The sequence below is a fragment of the Lampris incognitus genome, chromosome 20, assembly GCF_029633865.1.
Source record: "Lampris incognitus isolate fLamInc1 chromosome 20, fLamInc1.hap2, whole genome shotgun sequence".
In the NCBI taxonomy this organism is placed as follows: domain Eukaryota; kingdom Metazoa; phylum Chordata; class Actinopteri; order Lampriformes; family Lampridae; genus Lampris; species Lampris incognitus.
Genome location: NC_079230.1, coordinates 12274871 through 12301890, shown reverse-complemented (window position 1 = coordinate 12301890; position 27020 = coordinate 12274871). Strand labels below are relative to the sequence as shown.

Sequence of the window (27020 nt, the reverse complement as noted above, 5' to 3'; positions counted from 1 at the left end):
GAATTCACAAATGCTAATTAGTCTGGCTCCTCTCGGTTCATTTTCGATTTCCAAGGGCCATTATCAACGGGGGCGCCAAAATGCCCTTGGACGCAATTGGTTAGTTCTGCAACCAATCAGAGCAACGAAACGTGTGACGTAGCACTTCAACTTCTACCAAATCCTGTCGGACGTACGGCACCTTACTTATCAACAAAAGCGCTGTGTGTGGTTGTTTGTTATTCATGCAGAGAAACTAAACCGTGCAGTTCGTTTATTGCTGTAGCGAGCTGCCGGGAATGAAGGAGGCAGGGATCCCGTTTTAATGGCAGCTTCCGTGTCCCATACACTTGCCGACCCCAGGAGCGCTCTTTTATTTTGCCCGCGAGATTTTTGCCGAACAATGGCTTTCTCCACGAGGTCACTGTTAAAAACATCAGTCTTAGTCACGGCCCCACACTCTGTCTGTCTGTCAGTAAGTCAGTAAAATGGTCGCCTAACCAACCAGTCCGCGTCGAACCCCCAAAACAAACAAAACAACAATCTGAACGTTAACAGTCCCAGAATCCCTTGCGCTTCCCCAGTGCGGAACTGCCGAGAGTGACTGCCCGTCTCCGGTCACTACAGTGCTGTCGCGGTAGCGGATTCAGCAGACCGTCTTGATGCGTGCTCAGTAATCCAGGTAAGAAAACCAAAGAAGGGGAATCAGTTCGTCAGGATACAACGTTTATTGACAGATACGTTTCATCCCTCACCTAGGTCAGTGTTTCTCAACCGGGGGTCCGCGGACCCCTAGTGGTCCGTGGTGTAATTGCAGGGGGTCCGTGAAAATAAAATATCTTTAAAAAAAGATCCTATGACATTTATAGAAATAGGATTATTTTACTCAAATGTGACTGAGACCTTTATCTACCTAAACTATAAAGGGCAACAGGACTTTTTTCTCTAATTACATCTGTTTCACAAGTGTAATTTATTGTATTTTAATAAGAGATCTCGCTCCCGTTTGCATTGTTAAAAGTTACTGCATAAAAATTCTGTTGTTACATATATCTGAAAGTTACTGAATACATATTCTGTTTTGTTACATATATCGGAAAGTTACTGCATAAGAATTCTGTTTTGTTAACTATATCTAATTTACAACTGAAAGCTCTTATTTTTGCCCCAAAGAGTGAATAAATGCTATAATGCAATTTAAAATGCAGTTTCTAATGTTTCTACAAATTGCAACCCCCCTCCCCCAAGATCAGGTGGAGGGGTCCTCAGGGTAGATCAAAAATACGCAGGGGGTCCAGGACCCCAAAAAGTTTGAGAACCACTGACCTAGGTGACCTCGTCAGTCTAAACTGACTGCAGGTATCCCCAACCTTATAAATGTAACCGGTTATTGTTTTGCCCGGTGCGGGATTCGATAGGGGGTGTACTGCACCACAAGGCGACATCACTAACCGCTCGGCTAAAGGGTCAGACCCGTTAGCTAGGGACTAACGTGTCTTATTCGCAGTTTACATAAACAACACAGTTGCCTAATGACCGAAACCAACGACCAGTTTCATGTGCAAATATGGGTGTGACCATTCACTAGTCTTTCAATGGCCATGTGTGCTATTCACAGAGGATTTGGGAATGTTTGCAATCACAGCATTGTAAGATGGCGACCCAGGTCACCCAGGTGGGTGTTACACATTGGTAGTGGTTGAAGCGAGTTGCCCATTTCAGTGTGAAGCACTGTATAAATATAATGATGATGATGATGATGATTAGAGGTGCTCCTTTAACACCGGAGCACAAACTGGGAGTCATCAGGATGCTGTACCACTGAGCTGACAACGTCCCCACCGACACAGCGGCCGGGGAAGGGGAGAAATCCCACAGTAAACAGGCCCTGGTCAAGTGTGGTTATCCTAACTGGGTGTTTGTCAAAGCCAGGAAGACGCCTCAACAGTGCACCACCCAATCGAAGAGAGAAGAAGGACATCCGCTGCCTAAGCGTATACCAGCGGTGATTCCGTATGTGGCGGGAATGTCAGAAAAGCTGAGACGCGTGTTTTCCAAACACCACATCTCAGTTGCTTTCAAACCCCAAAACACGCTGTGCCAGAAGTCGCGCCATCCCAGGATCAGGGCCCCCAGCACAAACAGAGCGATCTAGTGTGTATGCTGTTAAGTGCCAGGAGGATTGCCGTGACTTATACATTGAGGAAACATAACAGACGGTGGTCAAGAAAAGGGCACAACACAGAAGAGCTAACACGTCAGGCCAGGACTCCGCAGTCTACACCCATCTACAGGCCAGTGGCCACTCTTTCAAGGATGATGATGTGCACATCCTTGATAGGGAGGAACGCTGGTTTGAACAGGGAGTCAAAGAGACCATCTATGTGAAGAGGGAACGACCATCCCTGAACCAAGGGGGGGAGTACTAAGAGTACATCTGTCACCATCTTACAATGCTGTGATTGCAAACATTCCCAAATTTTTTGTGAATAGTACTCATGGCTGTAACGTCCACACGCAGAGCAGATCGTTGCAAATTAGTCTTTGTGACTTGGCTCTAGTCTAAGTACGCCCCCTGCTGATAGGAGGACATGGTAGCCAGCTATGTAGTCAGGCATTTGTTAGGTGAAGTCAAGAAATCACCGGCCACGTGTAAATATATCCTGTGAGACTTCACTAAAATCATTGTTCCCTCCAGTCGTTGTCTGTCCATTTATTGATGTTATGAGAAGCACAAAACATTACAATGGCGGTTGAAACTCTAGTTAATGGGCACACCCATATTTGCATATGAAACCGGTCGTTGGTTTGGGTCGTTATGCTACTGTATGGTTTATAAGGGGTGGGGATATCTGCAGTCAGTTGAGACTGAAGAGGTCACTTAGTTAAGCGATGAAACGTATTTGTTGGTAAACGTTGTGTCCAGATGAACTGATTCAACCTTTGATTCAACAAACCGGTCTACATCAGCAGCAGCCAATAGGTCAGCGTTATTTTTCCCACCCGCATTCCGGGAAGACCCGCCTCTACTCTGTCTCTGATTGGCTAACCCCACCCTAACCTTCACCGACATAAGTGACGGAGGCAACGAGTACTAGCCAATCAGAGGCTGGGTTCACGGAATGCGGGTGGGGAAAAAATAAGGCCGTACGTCATCGTATCAAACCCGCTCCATGTTAGATAAACGGTTGTGATTGGCCCGACCCGGGCCAGGTCGGGTAAAAGTCTGTCTGAACTGCAGGGTGGGCCAGACGTATATGTCAGAGCAACTGTGACATACGAGCTCGCAGATTCGTCTGGTTCCCAGGCTGAGGACTATACTTCTGATTTAGATTTGTGCCGCAAAGTTTTAGCATGTGTGCTGCAATATATCCACGGACCCAGTGGGAAGTTTCAGCTTGTACAGCACAATTATCCTTACCTCTCCACTTGAGTAGTTTTTCTCCTCAGACAGATAGTAAGCAGAGATTTTTTTTTTTATTTGGCATGTTCAGTCGTGGTGTTTTAAAACTGTGAAACTGTGAGAAAGAACATACCTCAGTCTGCCTCCCCCTCCCCCCCCTCATGTTTTTAAAGTTCTTAGGGAAATGGGTTGTCACCTCCTCAGATTGATGGATGGATTGCGTTTATATTGCGCTTTTCTAGCCGCAACAGCCATGTATTTCAAAATGTCGCTGTCTCCAAGCAGGCCATGGCAATGTAAATATCCATGTTCTCTGCTGATTTGCATCTTGGACATTTTTGTGCGGATTTCTACCCTCTTCTCCCATGAAAGTTTTGGCTGTACAATCCCCCCCCCCCCAACGCACACACACAAGTTTTTCACCAGAGTTTTTAGTTTTAGGTCTTTCATACCTCCAAGGTTTCACATTTTAGAGACTTTGAGACTGATGAGATTTCCACCGCAGTCGAAATTACACTCTCACAGTTGGACGGTAATCACAGATACACCGCTGCGCTACTTTAAGTCAAGTCAGTTTTATTTGTGTAGCCCAATATCGCAAATTACAAATTTGCCTCAAGGGGGCTTTACAGCAACACAACATCCTGTCCTTAGACCCTCGCATCGGATAAGGAACAACTCCCTTAAATAAATAAAATAAACTTTAACAGGGAGGAAAAACTAGGACGAAACCTCAGGGAGAGCAACAGAGGAGGGATCTCTCTCCCAAGATGGACAACGTCCAATGGATGTTGTGTTCACGCAATTTACAGAATACAACACTGAAAGAGGATAACAGAATTATAATGGACTTATAAAATATATGAAGAATATGATGAGGAGGATGCCAAGCAGTGTCCAGATGGCACCGGAACAGCCCAGGACCCGAGCCACGTGACCACCATCACCATGTAAAAAAAAAAAAAAAGTCACACATCTTAGTGAGAGAAGGATATAACATTGAAACAGGATAACACAATTATATGGATTTATAAGATATATGAAAAGAAAATGTGATGAGAGAGGATGCCAAGCAGCTCAGAAGTGCTAGCTAGATAACCACGTTGAGATACTTTGCGCTGTCTGAAAGTAATTTCCTGACTCTGTTTGGTCCAACATTAGCCCTCAAAATTAGGAGAACCCTTTGCCTATTGCAAGGTTCAGCGATCTGAGGGGTGAACTTAAAAACAGATCAAATTCATTCATGTTGCGCTTTTCAAAAGGACCAATGCTGCAGAGCAGCTTTTACCAATAAAAGAACACAAACAATAAAAGAGAAAGAGACCAAAAGGTCAGGGAAAGTGGAAGTTTCACAAATATGCCCAATAACAAACACACTGAAGACTAATAAACACAACCACATATTTCTCGGGGGGAGGCCACGTATTTATTTGGAGAGGACACATGCCCATCTGACACACATTGCCTTTGATAAACGTTTTCATGTTCCTTCTTGGGAAGCTTTCCCTGTGGTTAATGATGGGTGGACAAGTATGTTCTTTTCAGTGGTGGCAGTGTGACTACATGGTCCACCAAAACAAAGTCCTCATGGTCCTGCTCAGAGGGGGGATGCCTGGGCATGTACGTCTCTCTCTCTCTTCCTCTCTCTCTCCCCCTCCCTCCAAGTCTCTATCTCCTCTCTTCTATCACTCATTGTCTTACCCACACAGGCATAAGTGCACATGCACACTGACGCGTGCAAACACACATTTGTACATTTACCCACACACACACACGTGCCTGCATGTGCACAAAAAATGTAGACTTACACACTCACGCATGCACGTGCATGCGCGCGTGCGCACACACACACATACGCATGCACGCACAGTCACACTCCTCAGATAAGTGGCACTGTTATGTGTTGTGGCATCGCACAACAGTGATTATCTACAATCACAATCATTGTCTGGACGGGGAGAGAGTGTGGGAAAGCTGCTGGCAGGAAACAGCTCAAACGTTTCACAGCTGCCAGACTGAAAAAGACACACCAAGAGTTTCATTTCAAAAGCACATATCTGCCCTTTCAGATAAAGGGGATGGAGACCCTAACTAAAAGGATTGCAGGCAAAAAAAAAAGAAAAGTTAATTGCATTGTATTGTACTGTATACTTTTGCATGCTGTATTTAAAACCACTTTCATTGAAAACCACCCCCTCAGATCAATCCCCCCTGTATCTCCTCTATATATACTATATATCAGTTGTAATACTTTTACTGAGCAGTGAAATAAGTTTTTCAACAGTCCAATACAAAATACATGAATATTGGATTCTTCCTGTTTGTGCAACAGTTTGTTCTTGCTTTTGCACTTTACAGGAAGATACCAAGTTAAAATTCACTTATTTGCCAACTAGATATAGTAGATACCCCCTGCTGGATATTCTTCGATACTTGCGAACCTTGTGTTTATGTCTGTGGTGCTCTTTGTGTTCAGAATCTCCCTGCACGTGTCAACCTATACGGTTTCTCTAAAAACAAAATCCCCCAAAACGAACAAAACCACCCCTTTAAACATTAACTTTCAGTCCTGAGCAGTCGCACACTCAACTCCATAGCAGCTAGTTTAGGTGCAGTTGAGTCATGTTGCCTGTGAGATAAGCCAGTGGTATCGTGATGGTGTGGGACGATGTCCTCCACAGTAACCAGTGAGCACTGATAGGTTAAGCACGTTGTCTCACAGCGTGACTTTGTGCGTAGTGTGCGACCTTGTCATTTCATCTGAGCTGATGTATGAGAGCTCTTTCTAGAGTATAGGCAGCGCAAGGGTCGTTGCAAGGGATTATCTGCATTGGTACATTCTTTAGAAGTTTGCTGACGAAACCTTAATATTTTTGAGATCGTGACTTGTAAAAAAAGGCAAGTGTCACCAAATATTGTTGATGGCCTACAAATCGCCCATGTATACACGGTAGGATAACGTTAGTCTGAATAGGCCTATGAATATTGCCTATGTCAGTCTCCGCTCTCACTCAAACACATTTGAAGCTTTTGTAACAGGCTTAATCAAAATGAGGGATTCAGAAAACGGCTTGTAACAGGTGTCTGAAATTCAGATTTGACCAGAAATGTAAAGCGCTTTGAGTGGCTGTTGCAGCTAGAAAAGCGCTATATAAAATGCAACTTGACTGATTGATTGATTAGTAGTGTGCCAACTTGTATCCCCAGTAGAATATGTATCCCCGAGATATGATTACTTCTGTTTTGATACGAAACGCCTTTATGACTGAGAGTAGACCTTCTCAATTCAGTGCAATGAATAACATGAAGTTAGTTAGGCCTGTCATAACGACGCTACTCACATCTCCAGTCCATGATGGTTATCTCATTGTGCCTTTTTGCAGAATAATAAATGCATTTACTTTGTTAATTTAGGCTCAAGCAGAGGAGCCACAATCGTTTCTCCAGTTGATTGCATTGCCTGATTTCGGTATGCTACTTGGTTGAGAAACCACATTAATAATCCAAAATATAGTCAGAAAATGGAGTAAAACAACTAACACGGGATATCTCGTTTCGTAACGGTGTCCTTTGATTGAACACATGGGATACATATTTTCCATCGGATACAAAATGTGCCATAACAGTTATATGGTCGTATGCGTGGACCTAATGCCAAAATGTAAGTTGCTATGGTGAAGGGGTAGTGCAAATGAGTAGTTTAAAAGCCGTTGGTCCGTGCGTGAAATCAGTTGATAACAGTTTACAAAGGGTCTCCTTGCCAAGTGGAGGGTTTCACGTTTCTAATGAGGGGGGCAGTCATTTTCTGTTGATGCAATTATTTTGCTGGAGCTACCGCAGCGGGCCTGACATTCATACAATACAGCGGTTGATGCGCAGCAGGCTCTCCCCTGGACACTCCTCATTGGACACGCGGAGCCCAAACCTCTCGGCCATTGGCTATCCCTGCTGTCCATCACATTCTGCTTCCGTCGGAGTGGGCGGGGGGGGGGTTAGGCGTCTTTCGCTGGCAAGAAAGTTTTTCTAAGTTTGTGCCTCCCCTCCTCCTCCTCCCCCCTCCCTCTCTTACTCGCTCGTTTCAACAGGAAAATAAGTGATGGAGTCACGGGAGGGAAACGGTCGGCAGAGTTAGATGGAAAGAAGCGATCCCGCCCGGTTAACCAAGACGAGAAACGGAGAGGAAGGAGAATGGAGACGGTCGAGCAGCTCGTGTCTTTCAACCACATCCAGGTCCAGTTGAACGGCGGCGCGCCTTGGGGGTTCACGCTGAAAGGAGGACTGGAGCACGGGGAGCCCCTCATCATCACCAAAGTGAGTCGACTAGCTTGTTTTTTACTCAGCAAACTGTTAGCTGACACGACTCTCCCCTGTCCAGGTTGTATACCTAACAAACTGTGTCCCGTTAGGCTCGTTTGACTCGCATCCCATTCATGCTTACATGCGTATGCACCAGTCCGTTTGGTCTCTGGTCACTTTGCCCCCCCCCCCCCAACCAGCCAGCCAGCCGCCCGGGCTAAAGTTGGCTAAATCACTCAAACGTTGTATAGCGGGTACTTCTGAAGAACTCCGCTTACATGTGCGCAACAGTTAGCATATGCAGTCCTCCTCCTCCTCCTCCTCCTCCTCCTCCTCTTGGATGTCCGAAACCAAAGCAAATATCCGGAGCTGGGTCGCGTCAGTTGGTCGCTATCCGCGGAATCTGACAGCGGCCGATCCCAGAATCAGCTCTCAGAACCAACACAACAACAATACCAACAACGCCAACAAGTGATGAGGAGATAGAGGAGGAGAGCATGGGAGCTGATGGGCTGCTTGATGACAACACACCCGTCGTTACGCACGCATACAGTGGTCCATTGTTGCGTTGAAGTCAGATTCGAGTCTTTTTTTTTAATTTTATTTATTTATTTATTTTTAGGGGAAACGTAGTTCGTGTTCAGATTTGACAGATTTGAGCCTTTGTTTTATTCTGGTCATAGCAAACTGCCGACCTCCTCCTCCACCGGCCCGTTCCCATCGTCCCTCGCCGCGGGGGTGTGCTGGTGGTTGTCTTTGAATTACTGAAAGTACTTATTGGTGTGTGTGTGTGTGTGTGTGCGCTGTGTGTGTGCTGTGGGGTGGCGTCTGTGTGTTTATGCTCAGTGCAGAGGTTTTTCTATTTAAATGCAGCCTCTTCCTCTCTACCTCTCACCCTCCTCCTCCTCCTCCCCGTCTGCACCAGTCAGTTTTGTGCTTTTGGTAATTTTGCAGTTGTGTTCATACAAAGACAGCTAAAAGCCCCCCCCCTCCTCTGGACACACACTCACACCGTTTCTCTCTTTTCTATGCTTTCTGTGTTTTTTTTTTCTCACCCCCTCCCTGTCTCCCCATAGAACCCCTCTCTCTCGCTCCCTCTCTCACGTCGCCCACTTATTGAATACTTTCGGCAGCCGTGTGAATGTTGGCCGGTGACATCTATATTACCCACGGCACCGCCGCAGCAGGGGAATGGAAAAGCCTGGCTCAGTCATCTGGAAACACACACACACACACACACACACAGCCCCTGGGAAAATGTGACTGTGACTGCTAAAGGAGATAAAATCAAATGTTGGTCTACAGCTGTTTTGTGTCCAGTGGCTAGTTAAAACACACACACACACACACACACACACACACACACACACACACACACACACACACACACACACACACACACACAAAGTAGCTCAGGTGGTGACTGCCGGACAGAAGACTGTTTAATGATTAAGTGTAAGGCTCTCAGAAAGAAGGCGGAAGAAGGGATACAGATAAAGAGAGTGTGTTTTAGAGAGACGGCGAGATAACGAGGGAGGAAGGGAAGGAGTTTAAAATGTGAGCGAGGGAAAGAGGCAGCCAGACAGGTTGAAAGACGGAGAGAGGCTAGAGAGGGTAAGGGAGATGGAGGAAAAGAATTGGGGGGGGAGAGGGGAATAAAAGAGATAGGGAGAGAGTGCAGAGATTGGGAGAGGAGGATAAAATGAGAGAGGGTAAAGAGAGCAAGAGGACAGCAGTTTTGAGGATGAGAAAGGAGGAGAAAAACGGCGCAAACGGATGTACGCTATGGATGGGCGTAGAATGTGTCTTTAGTGTTTGGGTGATGGACCTGAGGAGTTTCCACTGCCCTCCAACACAGTAGTGCACTGTCTCTGCAAGAACCACAGTTTATTCCAGTTATAATCTGAGAGAGAGAGAGAGAGAGAGAGAGAGTGACTGACTGACTGACTGACTGACTGACTGACTGACTGACTGACTGACTGTGAGTGTTTATGGTCATGTTCCATTAAAAGGTTTCACACCTTTTAACACAACCAGCCTTCAGTGATCAGTTGACAGAATAAAAGTGAGCCCTAGGAGTCATGGATGAGGGGACGTGTGTTGTAAGCCTGTTTGAAACGTAATAGCTCAGATCTCAGAATCCGTTTTTATTGGTCAGGTAGGTTTGAACACACCGGGAATCCTGCTCTCGGGTTCCTCACGTGGAACACATGGGTCAAAACCCCAAAAATTACAACGTAAGCAAGATAGCTGAAACTAAATCGAGGGAATGATAGGTCTCCGTTGTGAAGAATGGGGTGGGGGGGGGTGCACCTAACAAGGTCACAAAGAGGAAAAAACATGGAAATGTTGTGCGCGCCTGTGTGTGTGTGTGTGTGTGTGTGTGTGTGTGCTTGCACATTTTGAATTGAATGTACCATATGCATGCTCACAAACCACATTTCTGAACACGCACACACACACACAGTTTCTGTGGGACGTATGTGGGAATGTGCACTGTTGGGGTGGGGGTGGGTTGGGGGGGGGTTGGTCCTCAACATCTTTATTCTAGAAAATTGAATCAACAAGATGAGTAGACTGAAGACCAGCTGTGTCAGTGTCTGTGTGTGTCTGTGTGTGGGATCGTATCTTTGTCTATGTATGGGTGTACTTCCTAATTGCGCTCACGGTGTGGTAACCTTTGAGTGTGTGTGTGTGTGTTTGGAGGGGGAAGGGTGCCTGCTCGTGTCTTAGACAGCAGAGGGGATATAAACCTAAACCATTTGGTCAACATTCCAGCATAACAAATCACTATGGTGGGTGTGTGTGCATGCGTGTGTGTATGTGTGCAAACTCTAACCCTTGTACATACACACGACTGGCTGTATTTGCACATTTTTGGAGTCGTGATGTGTTTTCAGATCGTCTCGTGATCAGTTGTGTCGTCGCGTCATGGTTTTTGCAGAGCGTTCGAGGCAGGGACACGGTTACCCAGCAGTCCATTTAAACCCTCGAGTCGATCAGCCATTTAAGTCTGGGACTTGCTAACCAGGTAGCGAGTCAGCCCGTTATCCAGTAAGCCAGCCAGATAGCAGACAAGACACGTCGCCAGCCCAGTAGACAGGCTCTCACTTCAAGCAAGTAGTCAGCCAGTCGCTAGGCAAGCGCCTTAGCTAACCAAGCGCCTTAGCTAACCAGCCATTTATCAGCCTTCCAACAGGTCAGTGGGTCTACTTCCAGACGCGAGTTCTCAAAACTACAACCCTGAAGGTCGACGTGTGGCGAGTAACTGACCTTTTTGATAAGTTCCATCACTGGTGTTGAACTGTCCATTTCAGCGACTTCAATTTATTCAAAAATGGATTAGAAAACACCTAAAACGTGCAATAAACCAACAAAACGAGCTCGTGCATGCTTTGCAGGTACAAAACACGCATGTTGCTCGTATGCCTTGCATGCTCCCCTTCTAAGTGTGTAGTTTTAATGAAAATAAATGTCATAGATCATACCAAAGTAAGCTGTCCCACCGTGACTCGGGTTCCTTCTACCATGCAGTTGTATTTCACAACCAGGCAAGTACCTTTCTCATGTGTCATTTTATAATCTGTGCCCATGTCCTCCGGCAGTTTGTATTGAGGACTTGTTTGTATGGATTTGCGCCCTTGGAACAGTTTTGGAGGCCCTGCGCCTCCTTCCCGGGCCCAGTGCTGTGACCCACTCTGTACTCCACACAGCTAGCTTTGTGGGATCGACTCGGGGCTACCTGTTATCTCAATGGATCCGTGGCCTTGTTGGACTCAGGTCTTGTAGAAGATTCAGTCTGAGTTGACTGGAGTCGCGTACATGTGCACTCGACTTTGTGTGTGTGTGTGTGTGTGTGTGTGTGTGTGTGTGTGTGTGTGTGTGTGTGTGTGTACGTGCACGTGTGTGTGTGTGTGTGTTAGGGGGAGTCACAGTTATTGGCGTGTGGTGTGTGTGTGTGTATGTGGATGTGTGTTAGGGGGAGTTAGACAGTTGTTGGCACATATTTTGGCACAATGCAAGAGGTTGTCATGCCAAAAATTGGTTTTAAATTCAAGAAAAAATTAGTTGAGTGCACGAAGACACCCCCCCCACACACACACATGCAAGCACAGTGTGACAGGGGCCTCCGTAAGAAAAAATTCAAATATTTGAAATGTCCCAATATCACTCTGCTCCTTTTGGAGGAAATAAAAATATAAAACCATCTCAATGTTTCAAATGAAGACAGATTTAATGCAATTTGGTTGGAGAACATTAACAAGGGTAGAAATTGATGAGATTAACCCCCCTCCCATACACCCATGCGCACACACACACACACACATACACACACACACTGTTTCTAGTTATCTAGGACTGGAAGGAGGATGGGTCCTTGTTGAAAAGAGATGGTTGTTTTCACTTGGGTGGCGCTGAAAGGAATCCTTTCTTTTCCGTATGGAGAACTGGGTCGTCTTTTTTGTGGCAAACGCACCGAGGAAGTATATTTCAAAACACAAACCAGCTCGAAATGTAATTCACTCAAAACAGGCAACAAAAACAAGATCGTAATCTCTACCCCTCTTTCTCTTTCTTCCTGTTTGCATACCCCCCTTCTCTCTCTCTCTCTCTCTCCCCCTCCCCCCCCTTATCCTCTCCATCCCTGTTGACAGTAAAAGACATTCGAGGATTCTACAAAAGAATGTTTTGACATGTGGTCGAAGGTATGCAACCACATGTCTTCGTAAGCAAACAGAGGTGTGTGTGTGTGTGTTTGTGCGTGCACGTGTGTGTGTGTGTGTGTGTGTGTGTGTGCGCGTGTGTCTCTCTCGCAAATTCCGGTAAAGGCAGCCATCGGTAGCAATCTTCTCAGTAGGGGGTTGATGAGGGCACCATCAGATAGGGATGCTGGTGTGTGTGTGTGTGTGTGTGTGTGTGTGTGTGTGTGTGTGTGTGTGTGTGTGTGTGTGTGTGTGTGTGTGTGTGTTTGGGGTATCAAGAAGACCTGAGGCTGCTGCTGCTGCAGTTCATGCCTCTGCTGCTCCCCCAACGACACACACACACACACACACACACACACACACACACACACACACACACACACACACACAAATTCACACAGACTGACCTCAACCAACTTTTTGTCTTACTTTTATAGCGTGTATTTACACCAGAAAACGCTGCCTTGGTAATTTTATTCAGTCCATGGCTCGTCCTAGTAACTCGTGTATTCTGACTGAGTCTAATTATCACATACGTCCTGTCAAACCGGGCTCTTAAAAAATGCCTTCGCCAGGCCGGATTATAAAAATGTGGTGTAAGTGATTGGGATAGCTGTGATCTGTAATATTATCCTACATGTGCGTTATATTTCACACCAAACTAAAATCTTGGCCTTCTGTGTGAAGGGTCTATGGCTCAAAATATTGAGAAATTGGCACTGCCATCTTCTCGGGCAATGGCTCTTCTTTCTTTTTTTCTTGTATCAAAGTTGGTGTCAATATGTCTCGTACTTTTTTCTTTTTTCTTTTTTTGCATTATTGTGTTTGGACTGGAATGACAGCATTGCATGCCTTGCCGTGCCAGCAAAAAGTCGTGTGCAAAAAGTCGTGTGCATGGTTAACATTTGTCTTTCCATCAGGGTTGGAGTTCAGATCAGGACTAGAAAGTCCCCCACATAAATTACAATGACTGCAGCAAATGACGCCATGCAGCAGCATCCATCATTGTAATGCACATGTGACAAGTCTCCCCCACTGACCAAGATGTGGATTCTGACAATTTGTGTTTTGTTTTCTGGTAGAAAAAGACGAAAGTCTGGTTTTTATGACTTCAGTACGTGCCGGCTGTGTACGGCACGGTTATCAAACGGTGCCAACAATTAAAAAAAAATGGGCAAAAATTGGAGCCATTACGGGCCAAACGGTGCACTAATGGAGGTGCTATTGGAGCGGTTTCTTTCCGTGCCGTGGAGAAGCGCTGCTGGAGGTGCGAAAGGGGTTTTTAATCAACACGTCCCGGATTCTGGTGTCAAAGAGGCTTTAGGTTGTGCAGGTATTGAAACAAAATCCTGGGGATTGAGTGCTTTGAAATCTCACAGTTTGACTTTGGTCCGGTGAGAGGTCACCATGTGGCAGCAATATCCAAATGGTGTGGCTTGGCATGGATATATATGTTTCAGCCATGGGCCGTTTATTTAGCACCTGTTGGTCCTGCCAAATGTTACGCTAATCCGAAGCACACTTCTGACAATTCCAAAGCATTTAAATGCGAATCAGGTGTGATTCCTTTAGCTGGTTAGGAATCTTCCCTGTAATGCATCTGCAGAAACCCCCTAAGGCCCTCTCTATCTGAAGTGTTAGAAAGAAGAATCCATTTACTCAACCCAATCCCATCATGCCTTTCTGTCGGCTGAAAAGACAACCAAATGTTATTATATGGGTATTTATATATCTGTTTGTTTGGTTTCATTTCCCTCACTTTTTTTTTAGTTGTGGCACAATAGTGACAGAAAGGTCTAGTAGCTTCTGTGGCGGCTACGTCTCCGGGGACGACATATCCAGCACAAAACCCTTGTGTCCCTAATAAACCCTGATTAACACAAGCATCACTAAAAGGAAAACAGATTTTCTTAATACAAACAGTGAATCTGAAAGTATGTCGGGGTTTTTCTTCCCTCCCTGAGAATATTTTTCTCTTCGGTGTCTGGTTAGTGTAGCAGTCTATTCAGCTGCCTACCAACATGGGGATCACCAGTTTGAATCCCCGAGTTACCACTGGCTTGGGTGGGCGTCCCTACAGACACAATTGGCCGTGTCTGCGGGTGGGAAGCTGGATGTGGATATGTGTCCTGGTCACTGCACTAGCGCCTCCTCTGGTCGATCAGGGCGCCTGTTCGGGACTGGGGGGGATTCTCCCACATGCTACGTCCCCCTGGCAAAACTCCTCACTGTCAGGTGAAAAGAAGCGGCTGGCGACTCCACATGTATCGGGAGGAGGCATGTGGTAGTCTGCAGCCCTCCCCAGATTGGCAGAGGGGGTGGAGCAGTGACCGGAATGGCTCGGAAGAGTGGGGTAATTGGCCAAGTACAACAGGGGGGGACCCCCCCCCCCAAAAAAAAGAATATTATTTTCTTTTGGTGGTTGGAGGAACAATGTAGTAGTGTTGATTTTCTGTAAGTCAGTGGGGATTGATCTGATAATGTGTACATCTGTTTATCCTGATGCAAGTTACCTATAAAGAGGCTGTGGCCCCTTTTTAAGCCTTCCTCGTTTCCTGGTTTTAATCCTGTCTTTATGGTATTTTACACCAACCACGCACAGGGCAATATGTTTTATGCTTTGACGTTAGAATGCCGTTTCCAATCCATTATGTCAGATTAAGGAGGGTGGTTACGGGCATTGTGTGTGTGTGTGTTTGTGTGTGTGTGTGTGTGTGTGTGTGTGCGCGTGCGCGTGCGCGTGTGCACTTTTGGACCGGGGGAACGTTTTCATAGTTCTAAGAACGGTTGGATGAAAAACCCCCTTTTTATTGTGTCCGCACTGCAGGAACTTGGAACGATCATAGTTCTTAGAACACCGTTTTAAGGGATTGTTTTTAGCTCCTACTTCAGGGTTGGTGCTCTCCCAGCACAAGAGGAACAAGTTTACGGCGATTGCTCCAAACTTAAGTGTATGTTGATTGGTGGAAAGATGGTGGTGCGAACTCGCGTTTGGAGCGGCCTTATCCAGTACTGGTGCGGGAAGATGGCCGCGCAAACTTACATTTGTGGCGGCCTCACCCAGTACCGTCCATGCAGTGTCTTTGTCGTTGTCTGCGTCTAAGTTGTCTTTGTTTGATGGCTGGGAGAGCTGGTGCTAGATTGGCTGGGAGAGCTTGGTCTGCTGCATCCTGTGGGCCCAGGGACCACGGCCCTGCCAGGAGCTGCACCCGAAGAGGAAGCACCAAGGGCGGTCTGACAGGACGCGGAAGCGGGGCAGGCCAAGCTAACTGCTAGCCCATGCAGACTGGCAGTTCCGATAACACCAAGGGTAGTCTGGCAGCGGCCTCGCCTGGTGTTGACTTGTGTTTTTGGTGTCGTTGTGTGGAGTGCGAGGGAGGTGTGTTGAAGTTGTCTGGCTGGGAGAGCTGGCATTGGATCGGCTGGGGTACTCTGGTCTGCCGCATCCGGTGGACTCAAGGACCACGACCCTGCCCGGAGCTGTGCCCATAAGAGGAAGCACCAAGGGCGGTCTTGACAAGATGCTGAAGCGGGGAATGCTAAGCTAACTGCTAGCCCATGCAGACCGGCAGTTCTAACAGTAGTCCTGGCTGGCGTTCGCTGTCTTGGACAGGGAATGTGTTTTTGTAGTTTGGATGTGTGTGTTTGTCTTTGTGATGCACTGCTGTGGGCTGGGGGAAACGATATTTAGTTTCATTTCATGTACGCAAGTGCATGAAATTAAATGAAAAATAGTGTCCCTGATGTTCCTGATTCCTGATTGGTCGAACACATGAGCCAATCCAGCACTGGCAGCCGGCATTTTTAAAAACCTGTGTAAAAGGTTAGCCGTGTGCACCACAGCTCTTAGCATTAGCCTTTAAAAATGGAACAAAACATGAAGAAATGGACCGACAGTGAAGTCCAGACTTTACACCTATTGGCAATCGCACAGTCTGAGCTCCAACTCCGTTATTATCATGAAACACACAACAAGCGCAACTCTGATCATGGCGTCCTCCATCTTGTTGTTGTTGTATCGCACATAGAATGAGATAAACGTTTGTATTCATACACATTTGATGTTGGTATACTAACGACGTAGAAATGACGTTGCTGTACCAACCGCCGGCTTACGTTGTTTCAGTGTCCCTGGCGGTGCCAGTGGAAACAGAAAAAAGCCATTGATGGTTCGTAGCTCTCGGGGAACCTCCCCAGTGGGTAGTTCCTCTCACAAAAGTCCCCAGTACCCTTTGGGCCGAAATTATCTGTGCTTGTGTGTGTGTGTTTCTACATCTTGTGTGTTTATATGTTTACAGTTTATTGCAGTGTAACCATGCCTCAAACCAAAGAATGAAACACACACAAACACGTATACACACACACACACACATTCCACCACGCAATGTGGTCTGCTCTCGTGGCTACCCTGGCAAGATGGCTCAAGGTTGAGGTCTGTAAAAATGACACAAAACTCCCTTTGTTTACCAGGTTTTCTTTCTTCATGATTCCTCCCTTCGATATCGCTCTCTCTCTTTCTCTCTCTCTCTCTCCTCCCCTCCTCCTCTCCAATTCTCCCGGTGTTTGTCGGGGGTTGGACAGTTACCCTCTCACTGCCCCCTGTTTGGTCCCATCGTTTTAAGGCATTGTGGTGTTACTGGGGCCCTTTCCACACTCCCCCGATTCGGTTTGGAAATGGCACAGGCGGAACTTTAGAGCAGGGAAACCAACATCTCTTGGGTGGGAGAGGGTTGGGGGGGAGGGGGCGTTGGGCGTCGTATGATGCATTCTTCCTGGTCACAAATCACTTAGCATTTGCCCAGAAACCCTGCCTCTGTCTCCATTCTGCTCTGCCCGAGGTGCAGTTCCTCTACACAAGTCTTTATATATATTTTATTTTTTCAAGCAAAATCTAGGCTTTTTGTGCACAGTCACAAAACCTGATCAAGTTCATAGTGCCCAGGGCTAGACCACAAAACAGAAAAATGATTTAGACAGATTTAGGCTTCTCTGGCGGCATGCCTGACTATAATGAGGCAAGCTGTTAACATCAGTGGATAGACAGCTCAATCAATCAATCAAACCATTTATAGAGCTAATTTTGTGCATCTCTATATATAAAGCGAGAGTGTATGTTTGTATGTTCACTTGAAACTCCAGAAATACTCATTGTAGAACACAAAGAAAGGAATATTTAGAATCAGCACTTTCCAAGTATTGCACAGTTAAAAAAATAATAATTCAAAACCAAGTAAAAAATTTGATTTATTTGCAAAAGACGCATTCCAATGATGCTTTGTGGAGACTTCCGGCAAATTCGTCCAGTGGTCAAGGGAGGCACTACACCTAACATTGTCAATGCTTGCCTTAGGGCACGCAACGTTGTTTACCCTGGCGCGCTTGAGCACCGAGCGACTAATACACATGTTGGCAAAGAAGTTTGATGAATGTATTGAAAATTATGACATTTGATAATTTTCATTAATAACATTTGTTTATTCGACATTCATTTATCACATGTATTGTATCATAAATTATCCTATATTTCATCATTGATTATATCGTAAAGATCACATCGTGTTGGTTGTTTCCCCGGGCAACGCCGGGTACCTCTGCTAGTACATATATGATGCAACATGCTTTGCACATGCGATGCAGTGCATGAGAACAAGTAGAACATACATGAGAAACATACATGAGACTAAGAATTGTACATAGAATATACATACGTGTACGGTATGCAGTTAACTTTACAAAATACCTCGCAGGGTGAAAAGTAAAGGCCAAGTGCATGTGTTGTGTGTATGTATGTACGTGAGTCTGCTGATGGGAAGTGTCGGAGCGCTTCCAGGGTGCACACACAAGCACTGCGTTCAAGTGTGGGGGTAAGCAGCAGTAAGCGTGTCGCACACACGCCGACATTCAATCGTAGATCTTGCTGAAGAGAGGAAAATAGAGAGAAGGAGAGAGAAGGCAAAAGAAATGGGAACAAAAGGGAGAAAAGTTGAAATAAGAGAATATCGCAAGATGGGAGGGACAGACAGAGGGGAGAGGCTGGCAAGGACACTCACTTAAGAAAAGTGAGAAAGATGGATTGGTGATTGCAGAGAGAGAGAGTTCATGATCTTTGTGTTGAAATGCAGGCTCAGCTCTGTAGCCGTAGCCTGCAGGCCAAAGGCTGTAGATGGATGGGGAGAGATAACAGAGAGAGAGAGATACAGAGAGAATGTGATGCATCTAGACATTTTTGGTCAGGGAAATGTAGAAATATACTTGCAAAACACACACACACACCCGGAACGCCCCCTGTGAACACACGCTCACATACACACACTGGTAAAAGCCATCTCAGATCACTGTGTGTGTGTGTGTGTGTGTGTGTGTGTGTGATAGCGAGTTAGGTCTTGAAATCACACCAAATACTCTTGTCTCAGGGGTGGGGGTGGGGTTAAAAGGGTGGATTTGATGGAAGGGACAAGGTCATTTAGCACCCATTAAGAAGTTAATATTTCACCCCTGCATGTGTGTGTGTGTCTTTTTCAAACACACATGCTGACAAACTCTGATAGCCTCTGTAAAAACACACACACACACACACACACACACACACACACACACACACACACACACACACACACACACACACAGTGCTTTGTTATGACATTGATGGATCAATCCATCTTGTCTCTGGTCCCACTAGTCCCGTCACCCGGTGACCTTTCCGTATTGTGGGCTCCTCTCACCGGATCTGCCCCCAGTCTTCTCTGTAAATACACAGCGTGTGTGTGTGTGTGTTTTAATTTATGTGTGTGTTTAATGCCTTATGGATACCAGTCCCATACTCCATCCCTCTGCATTTCCTCAACTGAATTTTGAATTTTAAATATTTAGTCTGGTCCCGGGGACCTTGCTAATGTAAATATACAAACCCCCAAGTCACAACAAGACCCAACAGACCAGATACTGTCTGCAGTACGTCTAGAACAATTATTGAAAACTTGTCTGGAAAAGAAAAATGCACATTAGCAGTAATGCGATGACCAAATATGAGCAAAAATGTGTTAATGCTGCGGTTATTCTCCGTTTGTCTGACGCAGGCCTGTACTGGACGTGTTGCTCTGCAGCTCCTGTTCAGTAACGCTCCTCTCTGACGAGGTCAGAAAGAAAGAAGTAGGCTATTATGTCATATTCAGAGACCTTACAGGGTATTTGGGATTGTTGTGATGTACAGATTTTTTATTTTTTGACCCCCCCCCCCTTTTCTTCCCAATTGTACCCGGCCAATTACCCCACTCTTCCGAGCCGTCCCGGTCGCTGCTCCAACCCCTCTGTCGATCTGGGGAGGGCTGCAGACTACCACATGCCTCCTCCGATACATGTGGAGTCGCCAGCTGCTTCTTTTCACCTGACAGTGAGGAGTTTCGCCAGAGGGGACGTAGTGCGTGGGAAGACCACGCTATTCCTCCCAGTCCCGTCCCCCCAACAGGTGCCCCGACCGACCAGAGGAGGCGCTAGTGCAGCGACCAGGACACATACCCACATCCAGCTTCCCACCCACGGCCAATTGTGTCTGTAGGGATGCCCAACCAAGCTGGAGGTAACACGGGGATTTGAACCTCCGATCCCCATGTTGGTAGGCAACGGAATAGACCGTCACACCACCTGGACGCCCCGATTTACAGATTTTAACAATAATTGATATATGCTAAAAAAAAAGAAAAGAAAAAAAAACGAAGTAGGTGTCCAGGTGGTGTGGCGGTCTATTCCGTTGCCTGCCAACACGGGGATCGGCGGTTTGAATCCCCGTGTTACCTCCGGCTTGGTCGAGCGTCCCTACAGACACAATTGGCTATGTCTGCGGGTGGGAAGCCGGGTGTGGGTATGTGTCCTGGTCGCTGCACTAGCGCCTCCTCTGTTAGGTCGGGAGGGGAATAGCGTGACCCTCCCATGCGCTACATCCCCCTGGTGAAACTCCTCACTGTCAGGTGAAAAGAAGCTGGCTGGCGACTCCACATGTATGGGAGGAGGCATGTGGTAGCCTGCAGCCTTCCCCGGATCAGCAGAGGGGGTGGAGCAGCGACTGGGACGGCCCGGAAGAGTGGGGTAATTGGCCGGATACAATTGGGGAGAAAAAAGGGGGGTGGGGGAATCCAAAAAAAAAAATGAAGTAGTTTCATTGTGTTAAAACTTAGGGAAGGATATGGGCCTCATGGTTGAGGAAATAGGAAACTCAGCTCTCGGGGGCTGGTTTCCTCAAAATTTCAAGTATCACGATCAAGTAAGAATTTGATGTGGCTAAAGTGCTGAAATACCGACACCTATGGCAATTAGACCCGGGTTTCAGGTGCTGGTGTGTCTCTCGGTAAAGGTCTTCTATGACCTTTCTTTGCCATTTCTGCAGTTCGGCCACATCAGCAATAAATAAACTTGACAAGAAACGTCGACGTTTTTCCCTCGTCGACAAACCGACCCACCTGTTTCGTCCGCTTCTGGCTGCCATGGCGAAGACATTAAAACGCAATTCCTCGAGTCATTTTTTTTCTTCTTCCCCCCCAAGAACCTCCTGCTAGGCCGTAATCATTAAAATTAGCGACTATAAAAGCGGATCATGTTTTGGATGTGGATCGGCTGTTGTTTTAAATAAGCCAGTAATACGAGTTTTAGGAAAGCACATCTGTTAGCATGTAAATCTGCAGCGTTGCAACTGGGGAGCGCCGAGAGCGTGAGGAGACACAGCATCCGTGACTTGTCAAGGAGGAGAAACAGGGAGGGGGATGGGTTTACATTATTGAGTAAGTGATGGAGAGGGTCGAGAGAAGAAAGAGCGTTTGTGGGGTGTTTTGTGTGTGTGTGTGTGTGTGTGTGTGTGTGTGTGTGTGTGTGTGTGTGTGTGTGTGTGTGTGTGTGTGTCCGAACGCCGAGGTCTGTCTTTAAGAATCTGGGAGAGATCAGAGAGGAGCCACCCGTGCGTCGACCACAGGCCCGTCGCTATGAAGGAGAGTCTGTCCAAACTCTGTGTGTGTGTGTGTGTTTGTGTGTGTGTGTGTGTGTGTGTGTGGTCAAATGGAGTCTAGAGAGAGGCAATCGGAGTGAGGAATGTAAAAACATGCCAACTGTTGGAGAAGCACTCCTCTCCTTAAAACACACACACACACACTTCCTTAGGTTAACTGTGTGTGTGTGTTTGTGTGTGTGTGTGTGTGTGAGAGAGAGAGAGAGAGAGACAGAGAGAGAGAGAGAGAGAGAGAGAGAGAGAGAGAGAGGTAGACAGACACCGTGCACAGATGACTTGTGTTCACATGTGAAGGCAGTGTTGACTCGCATGCAAAGTGTTCATGTGGGGTGTTTGTGTGGTTTGTTTAAAAATGAACTTCCAAATTCTTCAGTTTTTCCTATTTAGTCTTTCACACTTCTCTCCTCTCCTCTCCTCTCCTCTCCTCTCCCTCTCCTCTCCCTCTCCCTCTCCGCTGTTCTACCTCTCAGTCGTTGAATCGGCTCCAAGTGTGTCAGTGACCCAAAAAGCTGCAGTCATCCAGGTGCACAATGCTGCAACACTAACCAGAAACTGCTTGTCTTTCTGGGGAGTAAAGTCTTCTCCACTCCCCTCTCCCTCGAGGTCTCCATGGAAAGGCCATTTAAGGACAACCCCCCCCCCACGTCCCCACATCAATGATAAGTAGAGCTAGTTAGTGGCATACATGCACACCCTGGTGCACGCACTCTTGCAAGCTAGTAACCACAAGTACGTGTGCATGCAAGCACAGAGTTATGCTCGCTCACAAACACACACACACACACACACACTCACGCACGCATGTAGCTGTTGGTTCTTTTGGTGTGAGCGTGGGAGTTTTTTCTTCTTTTTTCCATCTCTCGCTCCCCTCCTCCCTCCTTGATAAAGGAGGCCTTGTGTGAACGTGGGTGTGAGGAAGGGAGGAGAACCTCACAAGGCTCAGACCAGAGGCCAGAGGTTGGAGAAGGTGTGTGTGTGTGTGTGTGTGTGTGTGTGTGTGTGTGTGTGTGTGTGTGTGTGTGTGTGTGTGTGTGTGTGACAGAGAAAATAGAGAGAAATGACTTGCCATGCAAACCTGTGAGTGTTTCCTTGGATACATGCACATGGGGTTTAGAAACAACAGTTATCACGTTCCCACATCGATATACACCGATCAGCCAAAACATTAAAACCACCTGCCTAATATTGTGTAGGTCCCCCTCATGTCGCCAAAACAGCTCTGACCCGTCGAGGCATGGCCTCCACAAGACCTCTGAAGTTGTCCTCTGGTATCTGGCACCAAGACGTTAGCAGCAGATCCTTTAAGTCCTGCAAGTTGCGAGGTGGGGCCTCCATGGATCGGACTTGTTTTTCCAGCATGTTCCACAGATGCTTGATTGGATTGAGATCTGGGGAATTTGGAGGCCAAGGCAACAGCTTGAACTCTTTGTTATGTTCTTCAAATCATTCCTGAACAATTTCTACAATGTGGCAGGACACATTATCCTGCTGAAAGAGGCCACTGCCATCAGGGAATACCTTTGCTATGAAGAGGTGTAGCTGGTCTGCAATGATATTTAGGTAGGTGGTACATGTCAAAGTTACATCCACATGAAGGCCAGGACCCAAGTTTTCCCAGCAGAACATTGCCCAGAGCATCACACTGCCTCTGCCGGCTTGCCTTCTTCCCATAGTGCATCCTGGTGCCATCTCTTCCCCAGGCAAATGATGCACACACACCCGGCCAGCCATGCGATGTAAAAGAAAATGTGATTCATCAGACCAGGCCACCTTCTTCCATTGGTCCATGGTCCAGTTGTGACACGCACATGCCCATTGTAGGTGCTTTTGGCGGTGGGTAGAGGTCATCATGGGCACTCTGACCGATCTGTGGCTGTGCAGCCCCGTACACAGCAAGCTGTGATGCACTGTCTTCGGACACCTGTCTGTCATAGCCAGCATTAACTTTTTCAGCAGTTTGAGCTACAGTAGCTCTTCTGTGGGATTGGACCGACGGGCTAGCCTTGGCTCCCCACACGCATCAATGAGCCTCCCCACACGCATCAATGAGCCTTGGTTGCCCATGACCCCTGTCACCGGTTCACCGGTTGTCCTTCCTTGGACCACTTTTGGTAGGTACTGACCACTGCATACCAGGAACGCCCCACAAGACCTGCTGTTCTGGAGATGCTCTGACCCAGTCATCTAGCCATCACAATTTGGCCCTTGTCAAAGTCGCTTGGGTCCTTATGCTTGCCCATTTTTTTCCTGCCCCCCAACACATCAACTTCAAGAACTGACTGTTCACCTGCTGCCCAATATATCCCACCCCTTGACAGGTGCCATTGTAACGCGATAATCAGTGTTATTCACTTACCTGTCAGTGGTTTTAATGTTTTGGCTGAACCAGTGTAGGGACAACTGCAGTATTATTCTGAATATAAAGATTCAGACACCATTTGAGTCTTGGGTGTGAGAAAAATGGGCTTTGAGTGGCAAGAAGAGCTTGCAAGGTCAGCCTCTAGCTCCCCGAGTCATATTTCTGATTTACAAATGGCTGTTTACAACTATCGGGTTACTATTTGTCAGCTGTCAGGCGAGACACCATGATATTCATGGACTTTCATTTGTAGCTGAAGATCAGCCTTTGCTGGCTGTCGTATTGTCCGGACTTAACAAATCTTTTTAGTTTCGGATCACTTTGAAAGGTGTGAATGCTCTATATGATCTCTGGTACAATGCACCGTGGGTCCAAAGTGATATGTTTTGAATGCTTTATCCGTTCTTGCATATGATCTACAGTCCATATGGTCAAGTGGCGTTTTACCGTGTTTTCCCTCCATGTGAGCTAGGACTTAACAATATTTCAGAATCAAGTGCTGGACCCTTACAGTGAGGGGGTCCGGGGGCTCTGTTATGCTGTGGGGGGCATTTTCCTGGCATGGTTTGGGTCCACTTGTCCCCTTAGAGGGAAGGGTCACTGCAAATCAATACAAAGTTATTCTGAGTGATCACCTTTATCCCATGATGAGACATCTCTATCCTGATGGGAGTGGTCTCTTCTAGGATGACAATGCCCCCAACCGCAGGGCACAAGGGGTCACTGAATGGTTTGATGAGGATGAAAATTATGTAAATCAATGCTGTGGCCTTCTCAGTCACCTGATCCCAACCCAATTGAACACCCATGGGAGATTTTGGACCGACGTGTTAGACAGCGCTCTCCGTTACCACCATCGAAACACCAAATGAGGGAATATCTTCGGGAAGAATGGTGTCCATCCCTCCAGTGGAGTTCAGAGACTTGTAGAATCCTTTGACAAGGAGCAACGAAGCTGTTCTGGAGGCTGGTGCTGGCCCAACACCTCACTAACCACTAACTTACCACTTTATGTTGGTTTTTCCTTTCATTTGTCAACTGTCGGTGATTTGTGAGCTAAAATCAACAACAACATCTCACTGTGAACCCACAATGCATCAGTAGAGGGCATCATGAAGTGGACCGAACCAATACACTGTAAGAATGTTTTGGGATCCTGGTTCGAACTTTTTAGAGAGAATTATATGTGAAAAAATGTCAAGACAGACCACTAAACAATAGTAGAAGGGGCATGAAGCTGATATGGGAGGTGGGGGTCAGCAGACCTCTGACAGGAGCTCTCCTCCCCTCTCCTGGTGTCTTTGTATGGGGGGATGAGAGAGAACCGTGGAGGGTTGAGGGGTCTTTGTGGACTTCTCGAGCTGTCAAGTTGACGTCCGTGTTAAAAGAGAGCTGTCTCTTTCCGTGTTAGTCTCTCTCGTGAAGTTTGGAGAACAATAAAAGAGCCAGTAAAATATTAAAAAACAACCAAGTGATGGAAAAGCGACCAGGACATCAACCTGTTCGGGACGGTTCACAAATGACTTGACCAAAATGAGGTTTTAGTAAATGCTAAAAAATGTTGGAACAGAATTTGCTTGTATGAGCTCCCCCAGAAAGTCTCTTAAACATCATCCAAAGGCTTTCAGATGTTATTCGGAGGCTTTGGTGATCTGATTTGCAGTCCTCGCTGCAAGCTAAACTGCTGCGACCCAGCAGTGGTTTACATTTTGAGGACGGAGACCAACTCAAATGTGGTGATGGCTCATGCATTTTGCACGTTGAGCTGCTAAAGATGACTGACGAGTGATTTTGTTTTTTTTTCAGATTTCGTTCGTGGTGCAGTTGGATATTAACATGGGTGAGGTTTTGTGCGCATAATTAGCATAATTGTCAAATCGTTTTACCCAACAGTTAAACGTCCCTTTTCATGCCACACCGGCTCTTGTTTGGGTCACGCTTAACGGGCTCGATGATCGCTTAAAACCCTCTAGAAGCACATTATAAACATGTGCAAAGGTTCGGGTTTGAACTGCAAAGTCGTGAGACTGGCCATTTTGGCTACGGACATTGGCTGGTCTATATTTGTTTATTCGTGCGGGTCTGTCGAAGGTTGCAGTGTTGCATGAGTTCTTCAGTTGGGCAATTAAAATCTTCTCCCATGGTCCAGATATCATCACTCCAACATGTGACTCACTCCCACCTCTGCTGCCAGAGCATCTATGCGGAGAGAGAGGGAGGGGGGGGTGAGAGAGAGAGTAAGAGAGAGTGAGAGAGTAAGAGAAAGTGAGAGGGAGGGGGGGGTGAGAGAGAGAGTAAGAGAGAGTGAGAGAGTAAGAGAAAGTGAGAGGGAGGGGGGGGTGAGAGAGAGAGAGTAAGAGAGTAAGAGAAAGTGAGAGAGAGCGAGAGAGGGAGAGAGAGAGGGAGAGAGAGAGAGAGGGGTAAATTAGTGTGTGAGGGGAAAATGAATGAGTGTGTGTGTGTGTGTGTGTTATTCAAATGGAAGTTTAAACCTTCCTGAATCCTCCGAAAGTCTGTATTCAAACATAGTGTGTGGTGTGTGTGTGTGTGTGTGTGTGTGTGTGTGTGTGTGTGTGTGTGTTCTTCCAATGGAACATTAAACCCTCCTGAATCCTCCGAAAGTCTGTATTCAAACATAGTCTATATGAGTGTGTGTATGTGCGTGTGTGTGTGTGTGTGTGTGTGTGTGTTCTTCCAATGGAACATTAAACCCTCCTAAATCCTCCGAAGGTCTGTATTCAAACATAGTCTATATGAGTGTGTGTATGTGCGTGTGTGTGTGTGTGTGTGTGTGTGTGTGTGTGTGTGTGTGTGTGTGTGTGTGTGTGTGTGTGTGTGTGTTCTTCCAATGGAACGTTAAACCCTCCTGAATCCTCCGAAAGTCTGTATTCAAACATAGTCTATATGAGTGTGTGTATGTGCGTGTGTGGGTGGGTGTGTGTGTGTCCGTGTCCGTAGAACTGTTTAGGGCATTTCAAATTGGCTTTCCTAGACCTAGACGTCTTCACGCAAAGAAACGACAAACTTTTTCCATGCTGTATTCATTGCATAGGTATTTGTGTGCATGTGTATATTTGCCATTTTGTGTGTATGTATGGATGTGTGTCACTGTGCACGTACCCGTGTATCTCAATGCATTTGATTCTAGTGTGTTTTGGTGGATGTGTGTGTGTGTGGGGTGTGGGGTGGGGGGGGTCACGGGTATATTAGTGTGTGTGTGTGTCCATGTACACATATATTCCATGCACTGCCGTCCATGTTTACGTTGTCGTGTTACCTTCCAGGATT

At 46.6% G+C, this 27020-nt stretch overlaps 1 protein-coding gene across 2 annotated transcripts in view; it reads left to right on the top strand.

Annotated features, from left to right (window-relative positions):
• The first annotated feature begins 7437 nt into the window (after nucleotides 1-7437).
• Nucleotides 7438-27020, top strand: part of shroom4 (shroom family member 4) — an 86688-nt gene continuing 67105 nt past the window's right edge. The window contains exon 1 of one of the 2 annotated variants that reach the window (XM_056300694.1): nucleotides 7438-7693. In XM_056300694.1, the coding sequence (XP_056156669.1) occupies nucleotides 7571-7693 (123 nt within the window). In that variant the 5' untranslated portion in view covers nucleotides 7438-7570. The remainder of the gene's footprint in view (nucleotides 7694-27020) is intronic. The other variant, XM_056300695.1, reaches the window with a different exon arrangement.